The sequence below is a fragment of the Ranitomeya imitator genome, chromosome 1 (assembly GCF_032444005.1).
Source record: "Ranitomeya imitator isolate aRanImi1 chromosome 1, aRanImi1.pri, whole genome shotgun sequence".
Taxonomy (NCBI): Eukaryota; Metazoa; Chordata; class Amphibia; order Anura; family Dendrobatidae; genus Ranitomeya; species Ranitomeya imitator.
The window spans coordinates 703,441,853-703,468,388 of record NC_091282.1 but is presented as its reverse complement, the minus strand read 5'-3'; the positions used below and the strand labels follow the sequence as shown (position 1 = coordinate 703,468,388).

Sequence of the window (26,536 nt, the reverse complement as noted above, 5' to 3'; positions counted from 1 at the left end):
TCACTGATCTGCCCCCTAGTTCCCTTTAAACAACTCAAAAAGGTAAGTAGTTACCATACCCCTCACCTTATCCATTTTGCCCATCAGACAAGACCCTATTGCTCTTGGTATTCCCCTGTCTCTCTAGTAATGCCTATTGACACATTGCCTGAATCTGTGGAGTTTTTTTTTTATTGAGAATCTACTATATAATTGTCTAAGGGTCACTTCCGTCTGTCCTTCTGTCTGTCTGTCACGGTTATTCATTCGCTGATTGGTCTCGCCAGCTGCCTGTCATGGCTGCCGCGACCAATCAGCGACGGGCACAGTCTGGAAGAAAATGGCAGCTCCTTACTCCTCGCAGTCAGTGCCTGTCGCCCGCATACTCCCCTCCGGTCACCGCTAACACAGGGTTAATGCAAGGACCGCGTTATGCTGCGGGTAACACACTCCGTTACCGCCGCTATTAACCCTGTGTGTCCCCAACTTTTTAGTATTGACGCTGCCTATGCGGCATCAATAGTAAAAAAATGTAATGTTAAAAATAATTAAAAAAAAAAAAAACCTGCTATACTCACCCTCCGTAGTCGCTCGCGCCGGCCGCCATCTTCTGTTGCAGGTTCCGGTGGCAAAGATGGTATGGGAGAAGGACCTGCCATGACGTCACGGTCATGTGACCGCGACGTCATCACAGGCCCTGCGCGAGAAGGACCTGCCATGACGTCACGGTCATGTGACCGCAACGTCATCACAGGTCCTGCGCTCATACCAACCCTGGGACCGGAAGCTGCCGTGGACTACAAGGGGCCCTCGGAAAGGTGAGTAAATGTTTATTTTTTATTATTTAAACTGTGACAAACCTGGCTGGGCAAAATACTACATAGCTGGGCAGTATAGTACGTGACTGGCCAATATACTACGTGGCTCTGTGCTGTATATATATATATATATATATATATATATATAGGCAATATACTACATAACTGGACAATATACTACGTGGCTGGGCAATATACTACGTGGCTGGGCAATATACTACGTGGCTGGGCAATATACTACGTGGGCTGGGCAATATACTACGTGGGCTGGGCAATATACTACGTGGGCTGGGCAATATACTACGTGGGCTGGGCAATATACTACGTGGGCTGGGCAATATACTACGTGGACATGCATATTCTAGAATACCCGATGCGTTAGAATCGGGCCACCAGCTAGTATTTTATAATATTCTACTCTGGTTGTTGCCTCTTCCCCCAGAGAAAAGAAAGCAATTTAGTTGTCACAGTAAACCATACATGTTTGGGTTTATAATAAATCAATCATGCATAAGATACAATAAAATAAGAGACACTGTCAAATTCATACATACTTATCTGCAGTACATACATTTTCTCCTTAGTTCATGGTCCACTGAAAATGCTGTTCAATGTTTGAACACTGCCTGTAAAATAAAATACAGGATTAATATATATCTACGTGCACCAGAAACTTCTTAGTGTTCAAAATATTGGTTTCTCATGAATGGAGTCTAGGAAATAGTGGTGGGTCTGAAATGGGTTTACCTGCCTCAACCTACTGCATAAAGGAGACTCAAGCGTCCCCGGAAATTTCATATTGATAACAGATTTGCAAGATGATGAACTCAGCACACTGATGTTTCAAAGCAGGTGCATGATCGGTTTTATGGTTTATCACCCCAACAATGAAATTTGATTTTTGGCTTGAGAAAACCATTTTTGCAATAACAAAAATGACAAGATTGTAGTAATAATTATGAAGAGGTTGAGCTGTCTGGACTAGCAGGTTTATTTAGGACTAAATGAAGGTTAGTGGTGGTCACTAGCAAAAGAAAAAAAAAATGTAGGGATCTGACCCACACTTGATCTTCTATCACAGTCATATGTAGAAGAGGTGTCTGTGTTGGTGTGTGGCCTTCTATAAAGTCTAAAAGTGCTCACACGCATCAATAGTCACCTCTAAGTGGCATTAAAGTATCAGTAGGACTACTGCTGGCTGAAGTAGAAAAGTAGAAGAGGCCCCCTAGGTGCACACTACAGTGTACCCATAGTATGTGCCGTACTTTTAATCTAGCCTCCAGCAATATCTCTAAAATGTTGGCTAAAGACACAATGGTGAAGATTTACTGGGCAAAATACACCAATTCCAATGCAATTTACACCCAAAAAAATTGGCAAACAAGCCTGACATCAAACTTGTAAGATGTCCATGCCACTAAAATCTGTATATTCTGAGTATTTACACGTCATACAAATTTATTTGTGAACTGCTTATAATGGGAAGTCCCATTAAAGATGACTTGTCGCCAGGTCAAAAGTGGTCAATTCTTGTTCTTATTTTATTCCCGCCGCTCCCATGAATATGGTGGGGGTTTTTTTTTTGTTTGTTTTTTTTTAATCGGCCATACAGTTTCAGAGATATGCCATTTTATTTAGTGCTAATTTTATTAAGGGGGCATACGTCTATTAATTAATTTGTCATATCTTACTCCAATAGACTTTTGCTACTCATGATGACGCCAAACCCCACAACAGTGCAACAGCATGAATCAGAGCCTGGCTGCACAATTATAGCCAAATAGGTTGTTCTCTGAACCGTTTCCGGCATTTCAGGGACAACATAGTTTGACAGGTCTCTAATCACCTGGAGCAATGCGTGGAGAAGCCATCCAAGGGCGGCGATGGTTTCAAACTATGTTTTCTCTGAAAAGCTGGATCAAAAAGGTTAACACAGCTGGCTACAATCATGCAGTCAGGCTACTGAGAGGATCTGTGTAACGGGACTAGGTCTTTTCAGGTCCTAAGCTCTAAATGTTGCTTTCTTGGAGCTAAAATACAGCTGTCTGTAATATCCTTCCTGTTCTCTTCAAGCTGTCAGCAAGGCAAAGGTCTCTGCAGTACCACACTGATCAGGAGAAATACATGGCTATCATGCTTTAGAGTATGTGCGCACATCGTCTTACGTAGGCAGATTCCTCCTGGAACCCGCATGAAAAAATTCAATAAACATTAAAAATAATAAACCTATACATAGCAATGTCAAAACGATTTGCCTTTTTTAACTTCTTTTAACAGTTTCGAAAGCCAAGAAGTAGCTAAAAGGAGTGACCTCATCATTCTTCAGAAGGTTTCCACTTGGATGTCACTTCTTTTAAAATGTATAAGATTTAAAGCCATCAAAAATATGACAAAAAAAAAAAAAATGATGACAAAAGATGCCTCAGGAAAAAACACTGCCAGCATTTTCCTAAAGTCTCTACCGTTTCAAAAAACTATAGGACGCCATGTGCATCGGGGGACACATACCATTGGTGCAAGGGGCCCAAAAAGGTAAGAGGGTCCATTTCCACAGATGGTGTAATTTTGGATTAAGATTTGCTTTTCGACTGCAAAAAGCCCACATATTGCCCTTGCACGCTTCTGTGTCCTCTCCTGCTGTGCACATACCCTTAAGCTGGCAATACACATTAGGCTTAGGTCAGCCAAACCTGCGGATATCGACATGTTTAGCCGACAGTTTAATGTGTATGGGGCGCCGGCCAAGTGATGGTCAGTAGATATATTGATTGTACATGTCCAACTGCAGACTGTCGATCGCATTGTTCTCCCCGAGATAAGCCGCCAGACAACGCGTCAGACGGCAGCTTTTTCATAAGAACACAGGAGCGTGCAGTCAAATGAGTGCTCCTGTGTTCGGAGCGAGTTGGCCAAGATATCCGCTGGCCAAACGATCTTTCGGCTTACAGCCATCTGAGAGGTCATTCTGGCTTTACTGCCCGTAATGTGACTGCAGAGACTATTCCTTTCACCAGAGTCTACTCAAGGATTATATTGAATGGCACTGGTCACCAGGATTATAAAGTTTAAGAACTTCCCTTTAAATTTTTTTTTTTTAACTTTACAAAGTTTTGAGAAAAAAAACACTTATTATGGGATTCACTATCTATTGCATTATCATGCAGTCTTATCATAATTTAAAGAAAACCCCCGTTCCAGAGATCAATATTTCAAAAACATGATAAACACACAGTAAATGTCGGTAGACCTCAGGTAATGGGTACAGCATGGGTTTAACATATTCTCGAGCCCAGTGATTCAGTGTCGCGCGATCAAAACAGAAATGATCCACTCATATCACTTTTTCTTTTAGAAAGTTGTGCATAATGGCGAACAACATCTGGAATCTGCTCACTTGCTATAAGCAATAGTTCTTCACCTGTGCTAACTTTGATAGGTATACCCTTACCAAAAACATGTCTATACAGAAAAATGGAGTAAGGTCAGGCATCCACTTATTGGTGCAAATCTGTTATTAATATCCAATATATTCCTTTATACACAAAATACTACATTTTTCTAATATCTGGAGCAAACAATGACTACAAATAAGTTTATTTCTATAAAATGAATAATACTTTATATGGGGAATTTCTATTTTGAACACCAAGATGCATCTCAGGTAGATATATATTGCTTTTCCCTATTTTATTTTACAGACTTTATAACTAACAGAATTGAAAATGGGACCACAAACAAAATATACTTCACAATTTTTCTTTAACAAAAAAAAATATATATATAATAATTAGAAGCAGAACCATTTGAATCTAGAAGTTTTCATTTATAGGATCATTTGTTGACATTTATGTTACTGGTTTGCAACTTACCTTGAATGAGTAATTACCTCGATTCCATTCAAGTTGCTGAAATGCAACACCACCAGTACCCTTACCTGAATAGGGGAGTTCTTACAAATCCTATCATCTGCCCAAATAGGATCCCCAAACACAGCAAAACAATCTACACACTGTGGACTGTAAGTATTGGGACATCGCATTGTCGCCTATTGGTATTAAGACGTTGTTGCAGCGACAACAGCTTCAACTCCTCTGGGAAGGTTTTCTACAAAATGTTGGAGTGGTCTGTGGTCATTTTTGCTATTCATCCAGAAGCGTATTTGTGACACCACACACAGATGTGGGAAGAGAGGGTTGGACTCACAATCTTCATTCTAGTTTATCCCAAAGGTGTTGAATGGAGTTGAGGTCAGGGCTCTGTACAACCAGTCATGTTCTTTCACACCAAACTCCTCCAACCAGGTCTTTATGGACCTTGCTTTATGCACTGGGCACGTTCATGGGGTACAGAAAAAGTCTTTCCCCAATCTGGTTCCACAAATATGGGAATGTCCAAATCACTTAATTCTTTAGCATAAGATTTCCGTTCACTGAAACCAAGCAACCTAGGGTGACCCCTGAGAGACAACCCCATAGCATTATCCCTCCTCCATCCAACCTTACAGCAGGCATGACACAATCAGGAAGTAACGGTCTTGATATTCACCAAACCCATACTCATCCATCAGATGCCAGATAAAGATATGTATCCGACTCTCCACAGAACACATTTCTACTGCTTCAGAGTTCAGTGCCTTCATGCTTTACACCACTCCGTCCAAAGCTTGGCATTGTGCTTGGTGATCTAAGATTTGTATGCAGTTGCTCGGCCATTGAAACCCATATGATGAAGCTCCTGGTGCAAAATTTTGGTGTTGATGTTACTTACTGTCAGAGGAGGTTTGCTACTTTTCCTTTCCACTTTCATTAATACCCCTCACAAATGATGGTGGACTTGTTACACTGGTGATTTCCTATTACAGGACCATGCTCTATAGAACGAGCAATTCAGTTGCATGTTAGTAAAGGCAGACTACATGGCGAGGGACCAAATTGTATACATTGTGGACAAGGGGACTTAATAAAACAATGAACGCAATGTTTAAGAGGTGTGCCCCAATGCAATGTCCATATAGTGTATATACTGCATGCACTGCCTATTTAAATTGTAGTAAATTACAATTATCCCAAATGCTTTAGGGACTTCCAGCTGCAGGAGATGATTGTAGTTTGTACATGATGTGGATGACCACTTAGGATTAAAAATATTACTTCCATTTTATGTAAACCCAATGGTTCTGAAACAGCAGCTCTGACTAACTTAGAAATTTCTGGAATTCAGTTTGCAGCCACTGAGTCAAAATAAATTGCACAGGGTGTGATTTCCAACAATCTATAAAGTTTTGAAGTGTCCGTTTATGTATAGGCTTCATGAATATGGGTGTTCCATTTATAAATTTAAGTAGTTTCTTATATGTTAGACATGTTAGCAAAGAGGAGAATTGATAGCTGCATAATAGCTAAAGACCCTCCCAGTGATCACCCAGATTAGTCACATCCCACAGAAAGTCTTTGTTTCAGTGTGTTAGAAAATAACCACACCCTAGGAGATTTGGCAAGCCTGAAGATATTAGCCCTTTCCTAACTCCAACAGTCCCTTATTATATACTCGCTGCTCACTGGGGAGAATGTGATTTCCCTACTACGCCTGTCTAGTGATGAGTGAACGTGCTGGGATAAGGCGTTATCCACCATTCTTGTGTGCTAAGCGGGTGTCTTCGGCGTGCTCGAATACTATGTTCAAGACCCCGCAGCTTCATGTCTCGCGGCTGTTAGGTAATCCCTGCATGTGTTGCAGCTTTCTAACAGCCGCGAGACATGCAGCCACGGGGTCTTGAACATAGTATTCGAGCACGCCGAAGACACCCGCTTAGCACACAAGCATGGTGGATAACACCTTATCCCAGCACGTTCGCCCATCATTACTCCTGACGGCTATAAAAACGTGCCATGAACTTACCACACATATGTAAGTATTTGTTGCCATGGGAACAGTATCTACTAATACAGGGATTTCAAGGCCACTTTTGGAGCACTATCACTAGACCGTTCAACCTTTTTGCTCCTTGAAATGATTATTCTATGTCTATGTGCTAGAAGTGTCGTGAAGTGATCACAAACTTTGTGAAGGATTTCTAAAGAATCTGCCATGATTATTTGCTTTGCAAGAATTGGGGTTACCAGCCCTTCATAAATATATTTCTGTCTGAACGCCATTTTTTATGTCCTTACACCAGAAAACTTGCATAAATACATTAACAAATCATTTTTTTTTTAAATTAACTTCTGAGTATAAAGTGGACACCATGTAATCCATTATTACCATCCTTGGGATTTTGTTCTGACAAGTAACCATAACAAGGGACCTGAACGGCTGGAAAGATTGCATACCCTTCTTTAGATTGATAACCTAACCTATACAGACAAATCATTGCATGTGAAGGCAGTCAAAAAATATCCTAGGTGTGCAAAATTACAAGAGAGTAACAGTGGCGTCACTAGTACCAAAGTTCCCCAGTCGAGCGCCACTTTGAACTTTATTGGCGATAATATGATGCCTGTACAGTTGGGTTATGGGCCATAGGCTCAGTACTTTGCCACTCTCCATCCTGTAAACTAGGGCACTGTGGCACAATGACATCAGTGCCTTGACCGCCTGTGCCTGCCCCTCTGCCGAAATTAAGGACTGTATCTTGGATTCAGCAAGTTAAAATTATCGTTTTTTATGGCGAGGGGGCACAAAGGGGGCATTAATTATATTAAGGGTGCACTCCTGAGGCACTATAACTGGGTCAGGCGGTGTAATACTTGCCTTGCCCAAAGCTATCCCACAGCAGGGAGAGGTATTCTAATGTGAGGCATGGGAACATCCATTATTCTGGTAATTGTACGAGTCATGTATACCCCCTTTCTTGCAGTTCAAGTGGTTGACATTTTACATGCATTTTAAGCAGAACATACCTTCATCCCCTGGTGCTTCCCAACTTGCCTTTTTTGTTCTTCGTCAGCTTTGTTTCCAATCAATATTTTCTGGACGCCATCAGGTGCATACTAAAAGAAAAGTAAGTTTTATTACATTGAAACTGCTGACAAATAAAATAGATACAAGATCACAAGCAATCAATGCAAAAAATGCCTGATGGCAATATACAGCTATAGCGCACACTAGTGCATTCTAACTCTGACCTAAAATCATTGTAAAGGGAATCGATCACAAATTTTTAATTTCGGAACTACTTCGCTGTTCACATGGACATTACTTCCAGGCATTAAAGTGAATCCATCATCAGATTTCACAATGAAAACTGTATAGATTATTAAAAAGATCACAGACCAGATGAGGCTGATGTGCATACTTTCAAAATTCACATCAGAATGGCTGCATAACCCTAAAGATAGGGTTGAACTCCTACAATGTTTTTACAAAAGGATTATACAGGTATTCTAACATGGACATTCAAAGCAAGAACAACAGCCTAAAAACCCTATTTAATAATGTATGCAGTATGTATTGTGAAATCTGGTGACAGATCCCCTTTAACTCAATGCTAAATTCCAAATTTCATGCATGTAGTATTAAAGAGTAATTTTATTTATATTTTCTCCATAAATCAAAAGTAGATCTGGAAATAAGTAAGTTTGTAATATTTCCTCTTACAGAAATGAGATTCCTTTTCTTCCTGGACTGATCATTCTGAATTCATGGGTAAAATCTGTCTCCAGTGAATAAAGAGTTACTCGCACCCCAAAAGAAATCCAGCGAATTCTGCGCTCCCAAATCCCATTCTCCCTTCTGAGCCCCAGTGTGTCTAAACCACATTTAGCATCCACATGTTTGGCATTTTTGTAGTGATGAGAGCCTGCCTAACTTACGGGTCCATGTCTCCAGAAGCATGTGTTGGGCACAATGTACTGGTCACTACAATGTACTGGTCACTATAACAGCAGTTTGCATTTTTCACTCAGCAACATCCACTACTGCTTGTTTCTGGAAAACAGCCATGGAGTCTGTCACAGGGTCCTTCTCCGGTACCACACAATCAACAGAGCCAGCGAAGAGTGAATAATCCCAAACCCTTTATTTAGGCAAAAATACGAAAGGTCCATATACGATCCACCACACAAAGGATAAAATAGTCCAGAACACGAATGCAGTTCAGTAACAAGATAAAAGTCCAACAATCCAGCAGAGGATAACATAGTCCATATACTCTTCTTACTCTCAGAGAAGCTGTGAACACATCATCATTCCACACAAGACTCATCTGTGTCTCACCTCCTTATTCACAGGTCAGGAGGGGGAAGGTCTCAGAGGCTCATTGTTTCAACAAGCTAGGTCAACATGTCATTAGCATATTAGCAAGCAATACAGTACTGTGGGGGCTGATATCAGAAGGCACCAACAGCCATTCATCAATTAGCAAATAACTCCTTCTACAAGAGAACACCATGAAAATAAGTAAAATAGAAATATACACAAAAATGATACCCACATAGCATATCACACCATCACAGAGTCAAAATCACCACTACACCTGTAGATAAATTCCCAAGGAGGCACAATTTCCAAAATGGGGTCACCTGAAGGGGCATTCTGCTCTACCATTTAGGGGCTCTGTATATGGAGTCCACAAACTATTCTAAGAAAATCTGTGCTTCAGGAGGAAAATAGTGGTCCATCCCTCCAGAGTCTCATAGTGTGGCTAAGCAGTACTGTACAGACACATGGGAAACAAAAAAAAAAAAATCTGTAGAAAAAAAATCCAGCTCACCGCGATAGAATCCAATGACCGTGCATGGAAAGAAGTTCATGTTAGCAGCAAACGAGCAGTATCAAAGAGGAAAAGGTATCCAGCAACAGATCCATTGGTGAATAATTATTTAAAAACAAAAATCATTAGTGTATAACATGGTTAAAATTATGGAATAAAAAAATATTAGTTTAGAAAAAGGGCAAGTAACCCAGGAAACTCATGGCCTTTCGTGTTTCAAACACACTGATGCTGCTTACTCATAGTTTAGAATGTTCACTCTGAACTATGATTGAGAACCAGTCGGTTTGAAACGCGCAAGGCCATGAGTTTCCTGGATTACTTGCCCTTTTTCTAAACTAATGGATTTAAATACACCATAATTTTAACCATGTTATACAAGATTGCGGTTTTAAAATAATTATTCACCGATGATCTGCATCTGGATACCTTTTCCTCTTTGATAGACACATATAGGGTATTTCTACATTTTGCTGAAAATGTAGGACACATTTTGGTGCCATTTGTATCCATTTCCCAGTGTGAAAGTATAATATGGGGCCAATACAAAATGTTGGTGGTAAAAATGTACAGTAATTTTGATCTTCACAGCTCAATGGTATAAAATTATGTGCCACACCTATGGTGTCAGTATGATCATTGCACCCTTAGAATTCATTGAGAAGTGTAGTTTGTAAAATGGTATCTCTTATGGGGGGAGGGAGGGGGAGAGGATTCTGCTGTTTTGGCACCTCAGGGGCTTTGCCAATGTGACATGGCACTCAAACCAGTCCAGCAACATCTGAACTTCAATATCGCATTTCTTCCATCTGAGCTTTGCACTGTGCCTCAAAAGTGGTTTTCCACCAAATATGGGGTATCTGTGTACTCAGGACAAATTGTATAACAAATGTTTTCTCCTGTTACCTTGTGAAAATAAAAAATTGGGACAAAAAACTTTTATGAGAAAAATGTGATTTTATTTTCACAGCTCTGTTATAAACTTCTGTGAAGCACCTGGGGGTTCAAGGTGCTCACCACACATAAATACATTCTCTGAAGGGTCTAGATTCCAAAATTGTGTACTTGTTATGTGTTTACACTGTTTAGACACATCAGGGGCACTCCAAATGTGACATGGCATCCGCTAATTATTCCAGCAAATGGCGCTCCTTCCCTTCTAAGCCCTGCTGTGCGCCCAAACAGTAGTTTTCTGCCACATATGGGATATTGGCGTACTCTGGAGAAATTCACCCAATGGCCTGTTTTTACTTTCCTGATCAGGCCAATTTTTTCAATTCTGAGCAGTGTCACTTTATGAGGTAATAACTCTGTACTTCATTATAGGGGTAATATTTGTTCGATAATTTTTGCGTTTGTGAAAATATTGGAAATTTAGCAATTTTTTTTTATATACTTGATCACCAGCATGTTGTCGCTGCATTGGGCTTTGTTGCCCTTTCTCAGCAGTTACCAAAATTAGCAGCTTAGGAAGGCCTCTCCTATTTTTTCACACGGTGCCACATGCAACTGTGCCTCAGAGAGAGAGGGTCTTGAAGAGTGGGATACTGGTGTAAACGTTATCTAAGTAGAGGTGGTAACCCTTATCCAGCAGTGGGTGAACACAATTTTCCCACTCACCCCTAGGATTGGGAGGCATTCAGGGTGTCGTCCTGTTTGTAGACCCGAAATTTGTGGGTGTACCCCGAGGTACAGTACTTTCACACAGCTTGTACAGTTTAATTCCGTACCTGGCCCTCTTACTGCGCAGGCATTGTTGGAATTTTAGCCTCCATTTGAAATGAACCACAGATTCTGTGTACGCCTCTGCAAATTTTCTACTGAACTGGTCAACTATTGGCCAAATTTTATGTAGACTACTAAAGTTAGGATAGTCTTGAGGAGGACACTGCGCATTATCACTATTATGCAAAAAAAATTTGGATTGCTTAAAATCGCACCCTTGTCATGGCCATATGGAATACCAGAGTGTTGTAGAGAATATCAGTACTCCGGTATTGCCGAAGCTCTGTTTTTCTAACTATGCTCATATGCAGCACTATGCCTCAAAATGTCATAATCTCTGCTGCATTTAAAGGGGTCCATCTGGCGTATGAGGACATGGAATTTTGTGTGTAAAATTGACGGGCTTGCAAATCTGTCTGGGCCACCATAAGATTTATTATTTCCTAGCTGACAGAAAATTTGACAAAGTCAATTTCAGTGAGGCATGTAACATCAAATTGGATTACTGAGCTGCCAATGAAATCTTTTCGGGGATGGAAGGGTGGGAGCCCATACGGGATCGATTGCTGTGATGGTTGCCTGGGTCCTAGGATGCCTTGCTGGGGGGGTCTCTCCTCACTAAATGAGGAGAAGGAGGACCAGGAAGAAGAGTAATCGATGATTCTAGGATCATCCTTACTGCCTGAATCAGTGTGGGAGGCAAGGAAGACATATGCATCCTCTGGTGAATGGCGTCTCCTTGACGAATGGGTCATTTTTATTTTGCTCTTCAAAACACTGGGGATGTGTGTGTAAGTGATGCTTTTACACATGCATTGTGTGGGGCTTGTGTAAAGGGTACTATGTATTATAAAAAGTAGAAAGAACAAAGTAGAGAAAGAAAAGGAAAAATTTAAATGAAACACTTAAAAGAAAAAAAAACAGAAAAGAAAAATCAGTAGAAGAAAAAAGAAAAAAAAAGTTCACTACACTAATGTCCTACCTATATAGTTACTTGGTGCTAACTATTCTTTTTTCATTTTTTTTTTTTGGAAAAGAAAAACAACCATCACCATCAGCCTGACATATGCTCCACTAATGCACTAGTTAAGAAATTAGTGCTATTTTTTTTTTTGCATAAGAAAATCGCTACCTCCCCATCTATAAAGCCACTCTATCATTTCTTTCTTTTCTATAAGAAATTTGGACGTCACTTACACCACGACGTCCGCTACAGTAGCTAAAAAAAATAAAGTCCCTTGGTGCAGCTTCTGATCAACAGTGATACTGATCAGAGTACTGTGGCCATGGTAAGAAAATGAAGAAAAAATAAAGCAAAAAGTATGCCAAAAATACAATGTGGAGTGGTGGAATGGGGTAAAGCGTTAAAGGATTGGGGAACTGTACACCGCACTGGATCGCAGGAGACAGATTGCACTGGCCACCAATGATTTTTTTCTCTCTCAGGTAACACAAAGGGGTTATACTCTGAGGTAAATGTGGCACCCCACCCCAGGAGTTCGGGTACCACAGTAGTGCTGCCTTCCTCTCGGGGAGGGTAGTGCTATGCCTGGAAACAAGAGGCATCTCTTTGGCAGGTAAATCACACACAGAATACCTTCTGAATCCAGGCCAGGAGGGGGAGCTCAAAACCCTGTTTTAGGACAGCTTCCCTGAATAAAGATCCTGGTTTGGAGGAGGAGCTAGTCTAGTCTGGATCAGATAGTCTGGAGAACGGACAGGAAAGGAGCAGAGGAGAGATTTCAGGGCCTAAGGAGGCTACAAGAGGGCCTCTGAGGAGCCAAAGTGCAGAAACCTGGTACCGGGAGCCCGAGGCTAGAGTGGAACTGTAGGACTCCTAGCAGAACTGGAGGGCACAGAACTACACGTATACTGCTCAAATTAAGCCTGTGGTACAGCAGCACCCTGGAGTCACCGTGCAGAGACCCCAGAAGGAACGACTCAAGCTGCCTACCATACAAGTACCTGTCCCAGGACAAGGAAAGGACGGGGACCTTGTTAGGACATTACAGACAGCAAGGGACTATAGCAAGCGTGCAGTGGAAGGCTCCCAACCTGACTTGCCAAGGGGATTCCACTTGTTTCCGGGCTGCCTGGACTCCTAATGTACCTGTTGCCGGTACCCTGGACTGTGGCCTGCCAACTACAGTAAATCAGGTAAAGACTCTACAACTTGTGTCCTTTACTCATTGACTGCCAAACACCATCATCACCATACACTCTAGGACCCCTGGGGACCCCGCTTCACCTGTGGGAAGCGTCACCATCATTGCTGCAACAACATCCCCCAGAGGACCCCTTTAAATCAGCGTCGGTCCCTCTATTGACCGAACACCACAGGTGGCATCACGATAGACTTATTCACAATTCCCCTTTAAAGACAGTTCCTTTTTACAGAGAGTCCCAGGGCCACGGACCGGGTCGCAGCCACCGTGACATCCCCTTTAATAGCCGACCGGATCTGGCACAGAGTACCCTGCCCTGGTGGGCGACTCAGAGATAGCATGCAGAGTGGTGGTATCCATTTTAAATGAACCCCTTTGGCACGGATTGGCTGACTAAGTTACTGACCCATCAGCACCAAAGGAGAAGTGAGATCTGTCTCAGGCAGCACCAATCAACACGTCACGTTTTTTGTTTTTTTTAACAACTTTATTGTCACATCGCTGTGATTGACTGGTCAGAATTTTTCAGCCGATCACAACGATCGCTGACGCGGGGGTGGGTGGGTATATATACTGCAATTTGCGAGAACACCGCTTCTGCAGCGCTGTATATATACATGGTGCATGTTGTGAAGGAGTTAAACAGTGTTAACAGGTTATCCGGTGGAAGCTGATAATGGCCATATTAATTTTAACCTGCCAGGTAATGCAAGAGCTGTGTGTGTAGGAGGTGTGAGATTATCTTTAATAATAACATGCTGTTTTTCAATGGCTGATGTTCGTAGCATTAGAATTATAAAATTGGCCTAAAGAAGCAACTTATCTTAGTCATAAGAACCTAAATTACAGATTAATGAAAGTCTTATTGCCCATAAGTTTTTTATTTTTCCGTCTACATAGCCCTATGAGGGTTTGTTTTTTGTGGGATGAGTGGTGACACCATTGATTCTACCATATAGTGTACTGGAAAACAGTTCCAAGTGTGTTGAAATTGCAAAAATAGAAAGTTCAATTCCATTGCTTTTTGTTGTTTTTCCATTTAATTTACAATGTTCACTATATGGTAAAACCGATCTAGCAATAGGATTCTCCAGGTCGGTACGAGTACGCAGATACCAAACGTGTATATATATGCAGCGCCCCAGAGTCCTGGTTCGTTGCAGTAATATTATTCTTCCACCAGGGGGAGTGATGTTACGTCTGAGGGCAATGAAGGAGATCTTCTGTCCAGGTATCACAGCCACACACACACTTCACACTCCAGTCCACCAGGGGGAGCAAAGGGTTCTATCTACTAGGCCACTCCTCACATTAGGGTAAAACTGGTGGGTTGGTTAGGAAGTGAGGGAGTTCCTAGCTGGGAACGGACGAGGAAAGGTCTCCAGGTCGAGCTGACTGGAGTGATCTCCAGTCAGATCCAGATTGCGGTCTGAGGAGGACGAGGGTACACGGAGCTGCACCTGCATCCCATGCGGCAGCATACCAAGAAAGACATTGAAAGGAATTGTGTTGCAGTGAGTGAGCAACGAAGTCATAGCAGCAGGAGTGAAACATCAGTGGGAGACCAGCTAGAAGCAGGCTGCCTCCATCTGAAGCGCAGATCCGGTAGCCAGAACACCAAGGGAGTAAAGAGCTCTATGCCGTTACATCAGAGACTGGCAGGACAGTTAATTCCACGTTAGCTGCCTGACCTTAAATACCTAAGAAGACACGGTGGCAACTTGTGGGGGCCAGGGCGTCTCTTGGGTCCCTGTAAAAAGCCTCAGGCCATCAGTCATACGGGTTTGTTCTATCCGACCACGGGGAACAGTGAGAGGAGTAACAACAGTGAGGACCTTATTGGAGCTTATGCAAGTAGGGACCTACTGTGTTACTGTGCGCTAGGGGAAGGCTATTGAATTCCTCCTGGATAAGGGGACTCTGAATTTGCCTTCAGACCGGCCGGACTCTGCCTACCCCGTGGTCCCTACCCTGGACTGTGGATGCTGAAGCCTTCAGTAAAGGTAAAGAGACTGCAACCCTTTGTCCTCGTTATTCACTGCGCCTCACACCATCTACACTCTGGGAAGCCCTGGGGACATACTTCACCTGTGGGAAGGTATACCATCTAGCTGCCATAACATCACCCCAATGGACCCCTAAGCAGCGTCGGTCACCCTGGCCAAATACCACAGGTGGTGTCACGAACATTATCCTATAAACTGTTGTCCTTTTACTGGACGCCCCTCAAAGGGCCACGGACTGGATCAAGCCACCGTGACATCCCCACCGAGAACAGAAGGGCCCGGATCCGAGTACCCCATTGCCCTGACGTGGGGGCGCTCCATATATATATTTTTTCTTATTTAAGCGGTGAAACATTTTGAAATTTGTAAAATAAATAAATAAATTGGCTTTTGCTGCCATTTCCTGAGATCTGCAACGTTTTCATTTTTCAGGATATGGGCTGTGTGAAAGCTTTGAACCCTGAACCGATGTTTTTTACGGATATCATGTTGGGGTAGATAAAATGTTTTGATCACCCATTATTGCAATGTTGCTGTGGTTAACAAAAACATTATTGTAGAGTTTAGATTTTTTTTCTCGTTACGCACGTTGATCTTCAGTAGATCACCAGCTGTCATGACATCCCAATCGGCGCCAAGCGATCATGTCACAGGTTCACCTATGGAAGCATGGAATGACGCGCCACCTGCCAGCGCGTATTAAATGCCACTGTCAGAGATTGACAGCGGGATTTATCTTATTAAAAGCCACGGGCTCCGCTCCACCAGCGTCTGTTAAAGGCACATGATGGCTGAATAAGAGAGAATTGGATGCTATATGCAAAATGACCCGCGGCTCAAACTCTGCTGCGAGCGTGAGCCTCACATGCAATAATTGGATCCCAGGTGCAGAGAAGAGGGAAAACTTATTCTTCGCAGCATGTGGATTTATGCTGCGGAAATCACCACGGATTTTACAGAGTTTGCTGCAAATTTCCTGCTAAAGAATTTATATCCCATGTGAACAGACCCGTACAGTAATTGTAAGATGTTGAATTTATAAGTTTTCGAATGTCATCAGAAAAATAGGAGTTAAAATAGACGTACCTCATCTACATCGCTGGCCCACTTCATTATATGTTGATAGGAGCGCTCGCTTGTGATGTCATATACTAGAAATATACCCTTTGGAAATTAAAAAAAAAAAAAAAAAAAAAGGTAATCATAATGCAAAAAATTTATTAACACAATAATCCAAATACAAGTTTTAAACTGAGAGAACGAATGTTTTAGGTTATGATGTTTACCAGGAGGCTGCCAACAATATTGTGAAATACTGATACTTGGTAAAGATCTGACTGCAGGAACCCCCACTGATTATTAGAATAAAGGGGCTGCAGTGCTTGCCTAGCAATGCATCAGTTGCGGTCACAGACAAGATGGCATTTTTGCGGAAAAAAAAAAAAATTACATTGGCCCTTAGCGGTTTAATAGCGCAGCACAATGCACTATCCCACCTACTTCTAAGGTGGATGTGGCCTCTCTACCTCCTGGGTCCTTCTGTGGCTGCACAGGTTGCAACAATGGTGCATCCACCCCTGCACTGCATTAGACTGGCTGCTGACTGTACAGGAACTGCAGAACGGCTGCATTTCAGCACAGACCCCCACACTTATCGGAAAGCAATGGCATATCCTAGCGATAAACCATCGCTTTTCGAGATTTGAAAATCCATTTAAAAAGGAGTTGTCCATGACATTGGTATTGTCGACCACCGTGAATAAGTGTCTCCCCAAGGGTCTCCGACCCCTTTTCTTCCCAGCATCCGAATAATGACAGGAGTCTCAAGTTGGATATAATTGGCCACAGCGGCCTTTATTATAAACAAACAAAACATTTAACCGTAACATGATCTGGGAAAGAGTCCTTGAAGCTAAGAGTCTGGTGTCAACCATAGTATAAACAAGTGGACAAGAGACCAACCATAGATTACTCTCAGCCGTTACCCCACAGGCTCGAGAGCACCAAAATACCCCGAAGGGTTACCCTTGTCCACTTCCAACTTAGGAATCTGGCCCACCGTTACCAAGATTCCCCCAAATCACCAGACCCGCAACCAAAACTTATACTAACTGGAGAATCCGTATCCCGACGGACCCCCCGGGCCAATTTAGCACCAACTCCAAGGACCCCTCCCCCCGCCACCACGAGGATACTTGACCCCCTCAAGTATCCGAGACCCCACCAACCTTAACCGCTATGGCCCGCTCAATTCCAGACTGCAGCCCAAGGGCCCATAAGTCAATGCCCACCGCGTTCAGATGAACGCCATCACCCAAAAGATATTGGTCACCACCACCCTCCAACTCAAAATGACACACGGCAAAGCCCCCATTCCGTACGACAAAACCAGACACAGCCCGATTCACCTTGATGCGGGCCTTATTAATCTTGTCGACCGACCTAGCGTACCTCCAGGATTTCCGTGGAACAATCTCCGACCACACAATAGACATATCACGAAAAGAGACCCATAACCATAGCAAGTCATGTTTAATGTGCCGGATCAACTCACGGCAAGGACGAACTCCCAAGTAGTTTCCCCCAACGTGTAAAACCAAAATGTCGGGAGGCCTATCCAACAGCACGCCATTGTGTACCTCCTCCAGGACACTGTTCCAACCTAAGCCCCCAAACCCAACCACCTGATGACGGCCACGTCCCTGGAAAAGCCCAGCTCTGTTCCATCCCATCGGACGTCTGCTCGCTTTGCGCCCCAGTACACGTAAGAGTGGCCGACAATCCACACCAACAGCGAGGATGAACCTGAAAAACAAACAACTTAGGCACGCGCCAACAACAAGAACAAAGACCGACAGTCACCAGCCTCTCAGGGCCCCACATAACTCCGATAACGACCAGACTCCCACCGCCCTATCCTCTGTACCACCGCAGGTGCCAAACCACTCCCCGATCCGAAAAGAATGCAAGGCGAACCTGGAAGAATCCACGCCAATGGCCTCCAAAGACTGCTGAAAAACCGCTACAAACTGGTATTTAGACAGAAAAGACCCGTCCTCATGATGTAACAAAGGCCCATCACCCCGCGGGTGAAGCCTATCAAAATCCTGCCAGCAATGGACAGGACACATAACGGACCCGGGAACGACGCCCAAAGCCACCCTTTTACCCTGTCCCGTCTGATCCGTCTTAGACTTCCTAATCCAAAATTGCATTGACCCCTCGGAAACAAAAAAGTCCCCCGCCCAAAGGCCCCCCTGACGAACTGTAGTGGGGGACACCAACTCCCCCACCCTCAAGGCCCTGTAAAAGGCCAACGAGAAAGCCAGACGAAATAGCGCAACCTCAAAACCGGAAACACAGATCGCCCAGACGTGCCCCCAACCGCTCCAACATCTTAAAAGACACCGGGCGCCTGCAATCGCCACGGCTACCTGTTCTTCTCAACCCCTTCGCAGCTTGCTTTACCAAAAAGGACTTAGTCAAGTCCTGCAGGCCCCGGAGCCTGAAACCAAAAGCTAAAGCCGCTATCATCCCATCAACCTTTGCTGTCGACCATCCCTGGTCCGCCCCGTGCCTCATCCACAACAACAATGCCCCCACTTGTTCCCGACCAGTACCCGCAACGCCACAAGACACCAACCAGCTCTCCCACGAACTCCATACCGCCTGATTACACAACCACGTAGTCGGCACCAAGGACGCTTGAATTAAAGGTTCTGCAGCCTGGACGCCACGCTCCAAAGCTCCGCTGGGCATTCCAGCCCCGTCTCCTCGGCCTCCGGAGCCAGCGACCGAAAACGCTCCCACTGGAAATGAGACAGAGAATCGGCAATGCAGTTAACACCGGACACGTGTGATGCCGTGAAATAAGCGTTCAAGGATAAACAAGACAAAACCAGCTGCCGAAGAACTCTGATCACGGGGGGCATCGCTGTCGTAAAACTGATAATGGCACACACGACCGCCATATTATCACAGTTGAAGCGCACCCTTTTGTTTCGAAAATAGTCGCCCCAAAGCTGCACCACCACCAAAATCGGAAAAATCTCCAACAAAGTAATGTTCCATACCAACCCTGTTTCAAACCAAGCTTCCGGCCATCGAGCAGCACACCAACGGCCCCCGAAAAAGGCCCCAAATCCAATACCGCCTGACGCATCAGTAAACATCCAAATCCGCGTTACTAACTGCTTCCTCCATCAGCAATGAACGCCCGTTGTAACAGGACAAAAAACAGTCCCAAACCTCCAAGTTGGCCTTGTGTTCGGACGACAAATGAACAAAATGATGTGGGGCGGTAATCCCGGCCGTAGCGCTAGCCAATCTACGTGAAAAAATCCTCCCCATTGGGATAATTCGGCATGCAAAATTCAATTTTCCCATAAGCGACTGCACCTCTTGCAGCAGCAATTTCTTCAAATGTCCAGCACGGGACACCTCGTCTCTCAAACCCAACACCTTGTCAACCGGCAACCTAAACTCCCACTTCGCGGAATCGATAACAATACCCAAAAAAGACAGATTCGTGCACGGACCCTCAGTCTTGCCCGGTGCCAGCCGGACCCCAAAACGCTCCGCAACCCAAACAGCCGTCCTCAACAGGACCTCACAACATTGCGACTGATCAGGCCCTATGCACAAGAAGTCATCCAGATAATGAATCACTAAATCCAAACCGGACACATCCCGCACCGCCCACTCCAAAAAAGAACTGAAGGCCTCAAAATAAGCGCACGACAGCGAACAGCCCATCGGCAAACAACGGTCAACATAAAACCCGCCGTCCCAATAACAGCCTAACAACCTCACGCTATCGGGGTGATCCAGCAATAAACGAAAGGCTGACTCAATATCGGTCTTCACCAACAATGCTCCTCTACCACAACTGCGCCCCCACCTGGCTGCCTCATCAAACGACGTATACACCACCGAACAAAGCTCTGGATCGATCCCATCATTCACGGACCTCCCTTTCGGGTAGGACAAATGCTGAATGAGCCTAAATTTATTAGGCTCCTTCTTGGGGACCACACCCAATGGCGACACCACCAAATCGTCCAAGGGAGGAGGGGGAAACGGTCCAGACATCCTACCCAAAGCCACCTCTTTGCCCAACTTTTCTGACACGACTGATGCGTGCAACAAGGCCGATCTGAGGTTCTTTAAACTCTGTGGTACCACAAAGGCCGGGGCAGGTATACGAAAACCAACACTAAAACCAACCCGGAGCAACTCTGCCCTCTCCCTGTCGGGAAACCTATATAGATAGGGGGCCATCGCGTCTGACTCCCGGCTCCTGAAGAGGAACCCTGCAAAGCGCTTTGGCCGGAAGTTCCGGCCCCGCTTTGAAAGGAGTGACCTTTGTTGGCGCCATCACCCGTAACCACAAACCAATGTCCTTCTGATCCCGCCGGACGGACTGCCTTCCGCTGCCGGAACTGCTCATCGTATCGTAACCATGCTTGCCCACCATAGGCCCTATGCGCCTCACCTATTGAATCCATATAACAAAACAAGGCGGAGAAGTTCTCGGGAGCCTTCTCGCCAATAACGCTTGCCAAAATCGCGAACGCCTGAAGCCAATTTACAAACGTCTGAGAAATAAGGCGCCATCGCCGCTTTTCCTCGTCCTCCTTCTTACCATCTTCCTTTTTACTCTTATCAAGGTTAAATTTTTCCAACGGCAAAAGCGAAAATCTCATCATACTCGTCCTTCCAAATCTTCTCATGCACCTCCTTTTTCAAGTGCGCCCCCAATGGCCCTTCAAAGCAGACATACACTTCGCCCCACGCCTTATCATCCAACCGAATGCCCCCTTCCTTCTCTTTCTCAGTCTGCACAGATACAGAGACCGGCTCGGTCAACCTGCCCAATTCGGCAGACCTGCTGCCGGATAACGCCAACCCCGTACCAGACGATCCGACCCACGCCGATAAAGGGGATGGCCCTGGCCTACCGCTGCCCAACCGTGACAACAGCTCACGTACACCCGACAACAACTCTCCCACCCCTCTCACAACTCGCATCAACCTGCATACCGACTCCATCACCCCGCTCCACATAGCCCTCAGCCCGATTCACAGAATTCAAAGTCGGCGTCGAAAACGTCGGGGACAAACAATACATAGATGGATTCTCACCAGGCTGCGAGGGAGCGGTGATCCCCCCAGCCGCAGATGCTGTCGCCGTCCAGCCGTCTCTCGATCCCAAAGCCATCCTTGGGCCCTCCTGGACGTGAACTTCGCTCCGCAATACCGCTTCAACCGATCCGCCCCGGGACCGTGCCGAATCCGTCAGCCGAGGTGACCGCCTGATGTCCTGTATGCCCAGACCCGGACCCGCCGTCCAAAACGCTGCCGTCTGACGCTGCCACCCGAGAGGATGCAGGCCCGGTCGCCGGTGCTTGAAGGGAATGGTGCCCCCCGGTCGTGTCCAGCAGCCCCGCTGGGTCTGGGGCGCTGCCCGCCGCTGCCGCTGGGATGCTCCCCCGCCGTCTCGCGCTGCCGCAGGAAGCAGGCCGCCTGGCCATCACCGCGGCGGCCTGCCGTGACGTCGCTCTGGCCGTTAGTAGCTCTGGCGCGCATAGGCCCTGCCCCCCGGCATGCTCGGGGAGAAGGCCTAACTGCCGTCGCAGGCCTCAGCGCAGCTGGCGGATTCCTCCCAGACCGCGGCCTGCTGGGGCGCTTCTGAGCAGGCACCCGGCCTGGAGGGTCCCCTGAGGTGCTCCTGCGCCGCCGTTGAGACACCGGGGTGATATCGGGAGATAAGCGCTCCGGGGGCCGCACTCGCCTGGACCGCCGCTCACCAGGCCCGACCACCGGGGATCCGCACAGCTGCTGCCACCACCGAGGATGCTGGACACCTGAGCCTCCAACCAGCCTGGAGGCTGTGACGCTGCCCGCAGCTGTGACAGGACTCCTTCAATGGCCGCCATGGTAAGCTGCTGGTGCTTGGTGCTTCCTGCTCACAGGTCCTCAGAGCGGGAAGTGACCGGCTCCTCCCCCCCACTCACCCCATACCCTCTCCAGGCCAGCATTAACCCTCCCCTAAGAGCGAGACTCCACGCCCCCTTTTTCCCTACTCCAAACCCCCTGTCATGTCGGCTTTCACGTACGCCGCCCGGGGGAGGGGGTGAGGCGGCTCGCTCCAGCCTGGTCATTAAGTGGACAACCCTTTGTTAAACAACAAGTGCCCTATGTTATTAAAAAAAAAAAAAAAAAAAACACACAGATTCACCTCCCAGACAGTCATCGTTCCAACTTCCAGCAAAGTCTGCCAACACATGAGGAACAGTAACGTCAGGTGAACAACCGCTGATGGACTGCAGTGCTACAGTTTTGTCATCCAAAATGGTTTCGTCTATGGTTAGTTTCATCAACCCAGTTTCAAGTTTTTTTATTTTACATGGAGCATGGTTTTATTTAAGAAGGGGTTGTCCAAGTAGTGGCAAGTGCCTTTAAAAGGGAATGTGTCAGGAATTTTTTTTTTCGCTATGTAATCTGACAGCAGCATAATGTAGGGGCCGAGACCCTGATTCCAGCAATGTATCACTTACTAGGCTGCTTGGTGCAGTTTTAATAACATCCCTGTTTGTTGTAGATGTAGCAGTTCTCTGAATGCTGAGCTGTGTATAACCCCGCCCACACCACTGATTGGCAGCTTTCTGCGTACACTGTCAGCAAGTCCTTTAGTGATAATCTCCTGCTGATAAAACACTAGTTTGTATTGAAACTACAGCACACAGCCTATTAAGTAACACATCCCTGGAAACAGGCTCTCGCTCTATATTATGCTGCTCTCAGATTAAATAGGAAAAAACGGCTGCTAGATTCCCTTTAAGTCTGTGCAATTCTGCACCTTGCCAGATCCATGTTATGATAAAATAAATATATACTTTATTAGGTTTCCTTGCATATGTAACATTACAGAAATATGTAGTAATAGTCATAATGTTTTTGCTTCTGCTTTTTAGTCAACTAAACTCATAACAAATGGTAACATTTACGGTACGTACAGCATGTCCCATTTAAATTAATGGTAATAAATGAAGAATTGGGACAGGCATAATAAAATTGCAAACTATACCATTTGTAATAATGAATGAACATGCAATTTTATGATAACCAGCAAGTGAATCAAGTAAAATTTATACTAGATTTATACCAGTAGCCAAAATGAGTTTTTCTAAGTGTGTACTGGAAAATAATTAAATGTGCGTTTAAAAGGTTTTTTTTTTTTTTAAATCTAAATATTTATGCATCATTTCTGATAAATTATATTGTGGTACAGTGCTAGCCAGAAAAAAATATATATATTGATGTGAATACTTTTCTGCCCAATCATGACAAAAGCATTCTCGTAGTGATACCTTTATTGTTGTTCTTAGTTATCTGGAGTCTGTCTGGTGGAGGTGTAAATTGTATCCATGTAGTGAGTCATAATAAATCCAGGTGTTAATTTGAGTACTAGTGTCAAAGAATTGAACATCTTTATCAGTTTGAATTCCCAAATTTTTCTCTCTGTAGTCCTTAACCCCTTCATGACCCGGGGTATTTTCGTTTTTCGCTCCCCTCCTTCCCAGAGCCATAACTTTTTTTATTTTTCTGTCAATATGGCCATATGAGGGCTTATTTTTTGCGGGACGGGTTGTACTTTTGAACGACATCATTGGTTTTAGCAAGTCATGTACTAGAAAACGGGAAAAAAATTCCAAGTGTGGTGAAATTGCAAAAAAAAGTGCAATCCCACACTTTTTTTGTGTGTGGCTTTTTTGCTAGGTTCAATAAATGCTAAAACTGACCTGCCACTATGATTCTTAAGGTCATTATGAGTTCATAGACACCAATCATGGCTAGGTTCTTTTTTATCTAAGTGGTGAAAAAAAGTTCCAAACTTTGCTAAAAACAAACAAAAAAAAAATTTGCGACATTTTTCGATACCCGTAGCTTCTCCATTTTTAGTGATCTGGGGTCGTGTGAGGGCTTATTTTTGCGTGTCGAGCTGATGTTTTAAATGATACCATTTTGGTGCATATTTGTTCTTTTGATCGCCCATTATTGTATTTTAATACAATGTCGCAGCGACCAAAAAACCATAATTCTGGCATTTTTAAAATTTCTTCCACTATGCCGTTTAGTGATCAGCTTAATTTTTTTTTTATTGATAGATTGGGCGATTCTGAACACAGCAATACCAAATATGCGTAAATTTGATTTTTTTATTGTTTTATTTTGAATGGGGCGAAAGGGGGGTGATTTAAACTTATTTTTTTCATATTTTTTAAAACATTTTTTTTTCCTTATTTTTGCCATGCTTCAATAGCCTCCCATAGCCTAGAAGACAGCACAACTCGATTGGCTCAGCTACATAGGAGCGAAGCTCAGATCGTTCCTATGTAGTGGAATTACAGCATTGCTATGAGCGCCGACCACAGGGTGACGCTCACAGCAATCCGGCATCAATAACCATAGAGGTCTCAAGGAGACCTCTGGTTGTCATGCCGACACATCGCTGACCCCGGATCGTGTCACGATGCTGTTCCATTGACTCAGATCACTACATTGCCCTCGCAGTGTATGGAGCCAGAATCTGACCCTGATGAGACTATGGTGCACCGTCACGAACGCTATAGCACCTTACACGGTGACACAGAGGAAGGTTCACATGACATTGAAAAGGAGGTGATCGATGACCCAGTTGTTGACCCAGATTGGCAGCCATTGGGGGAACAGGGTGCCGCTGCCAGTAGCTCTGAAGCGGAGGAGGATGATCCGCATCAGCCATCTACATCGCAACAGGCCAAAAACGTTTGTCAAAAACAAAAAAACAGTTTTAGGACAGTGTGGCCATCCGGTGAAAGTAGCACAGCGTGCAATGCTTCAAAAGGTATTCCATAGTAGGAAGAGTGCAGTGTGGGAATTTTTTAATTTTGATCAGTCAAAATTTATCTGTAAGAAATGCTCAAAGACCTTTAGCAGAGGGAACAATCTTCAAAATTTAAATACAACGTATATGCTTAGACATTTAACCAGCATGCACTTGCAAGCAAACTACCAAACATCCCGTACCGTTGGTGCACCTGCTCAGAATGAAGGTAGTCAGCAACGTTACATTGCTTCCCACACTGTAAGACCACCGGTTAGGACACCACCAGCAGCAAATGTGGAGGTATCGTCGCAAGGCCAAAGCAGTCAGGGAATCACAAGGTTATTGGTAGGAAACACTGTATGTAGGCCAACATCAAGAATACCATCACCAACCCTCTCTCAATCCGCCATGTCCACCACCACCACCGCTAGTTCCACCATATGCACCTCTTCAGTCCAGCTCACCCTACAAGAGACTCTCATTAGGAAAAAAAGTACTCATCCTCTCATACGCGTACACACAGTTTGAACGCCCACATTGCTAGACTAATCTCAGATGATGCCCTACCGGTTGGTTGAAAGCGAAGCTTTCAAAGCCCTGATGGCCTGCGCAGTACCATGCTATGACCTACCCAGTCGACACTTCTTTGCGAGAAAAGCCATCCCAGCCCTCCACCAACATGTAAAAGACCGCATTGTCCATGCACTGAGGCAATCAGTCAGTACAAAGGTGGACCTCACAACAGATGCATGGACCACACTGGGTTAATGTGGAAGATGCAGGGTCCACAGGGGACAGCCATAGTGGGACAGTTCTGCCTAGCCCACGGTCTAGGAAACAGTTGGCTGTAGGCGTATTAAGATTGACAAGCTTAAGAAATAAGAATTGATGTTTTTGGCATTAAAATGGGCACTGTAGGTGTTTTTCTGTCCTCCACTCACTGCCGACTTTAATTCCCCATCGACTTGCATTGGGTTTCGTGTTTCGGTCGGCCACCGACTTTTTGAAATAAATCGGCCGATTTCACCCGACTTGACAAAAGTCGGGTTTCGCAAAACCCGACTCGATCCTAAAAAAGTAAAAGTCGCTCAACCCTACTGTCTGCTGCTGCTGCTACCTATTGCATATATTGACCTAGCCCCCCAGGTATAATTGGCTAGAAAAAAAGCAATCCAGAGCTCTTTTTTCCTCCACTTGCTTTTTGTAACTGCACAATACAGCCAGATCCTTTTCCTAGCACAGCATGAAAATCCAGCAATTTT

The 26,536-nt window shown here is 44.7% G+C and overlaps 1 protein-coding gene across 1 annotated transcript in view; it reads right to left on the bottom strand.

Annotated features, from left to right (window-relative positions):
• Window positions 1-26,536, bottom strand: part of RAB15 (RAB15, member RAS oncogene family) — a 122,270-nt gene that overhangs the window by 29,638 nt on the left and 66,096 nt on the right. The window contains exons 4-5 of the mRNA XM_069731749.1: window positions 16,490-16,567; window positions 7,697-7,786 (exon numbers count right to left, since the gene is read on the bottom strand). Of these exons, the coding sequence (XP_069587850.1) occupies window positions 7,697-7,786; window positions 16,490-16,567 (168 nt within the window). The remainder of the gene's footprint in view (window positions 1-7,696; window positions 7,787-16,489; window positions 16,568-26,536) is intronic.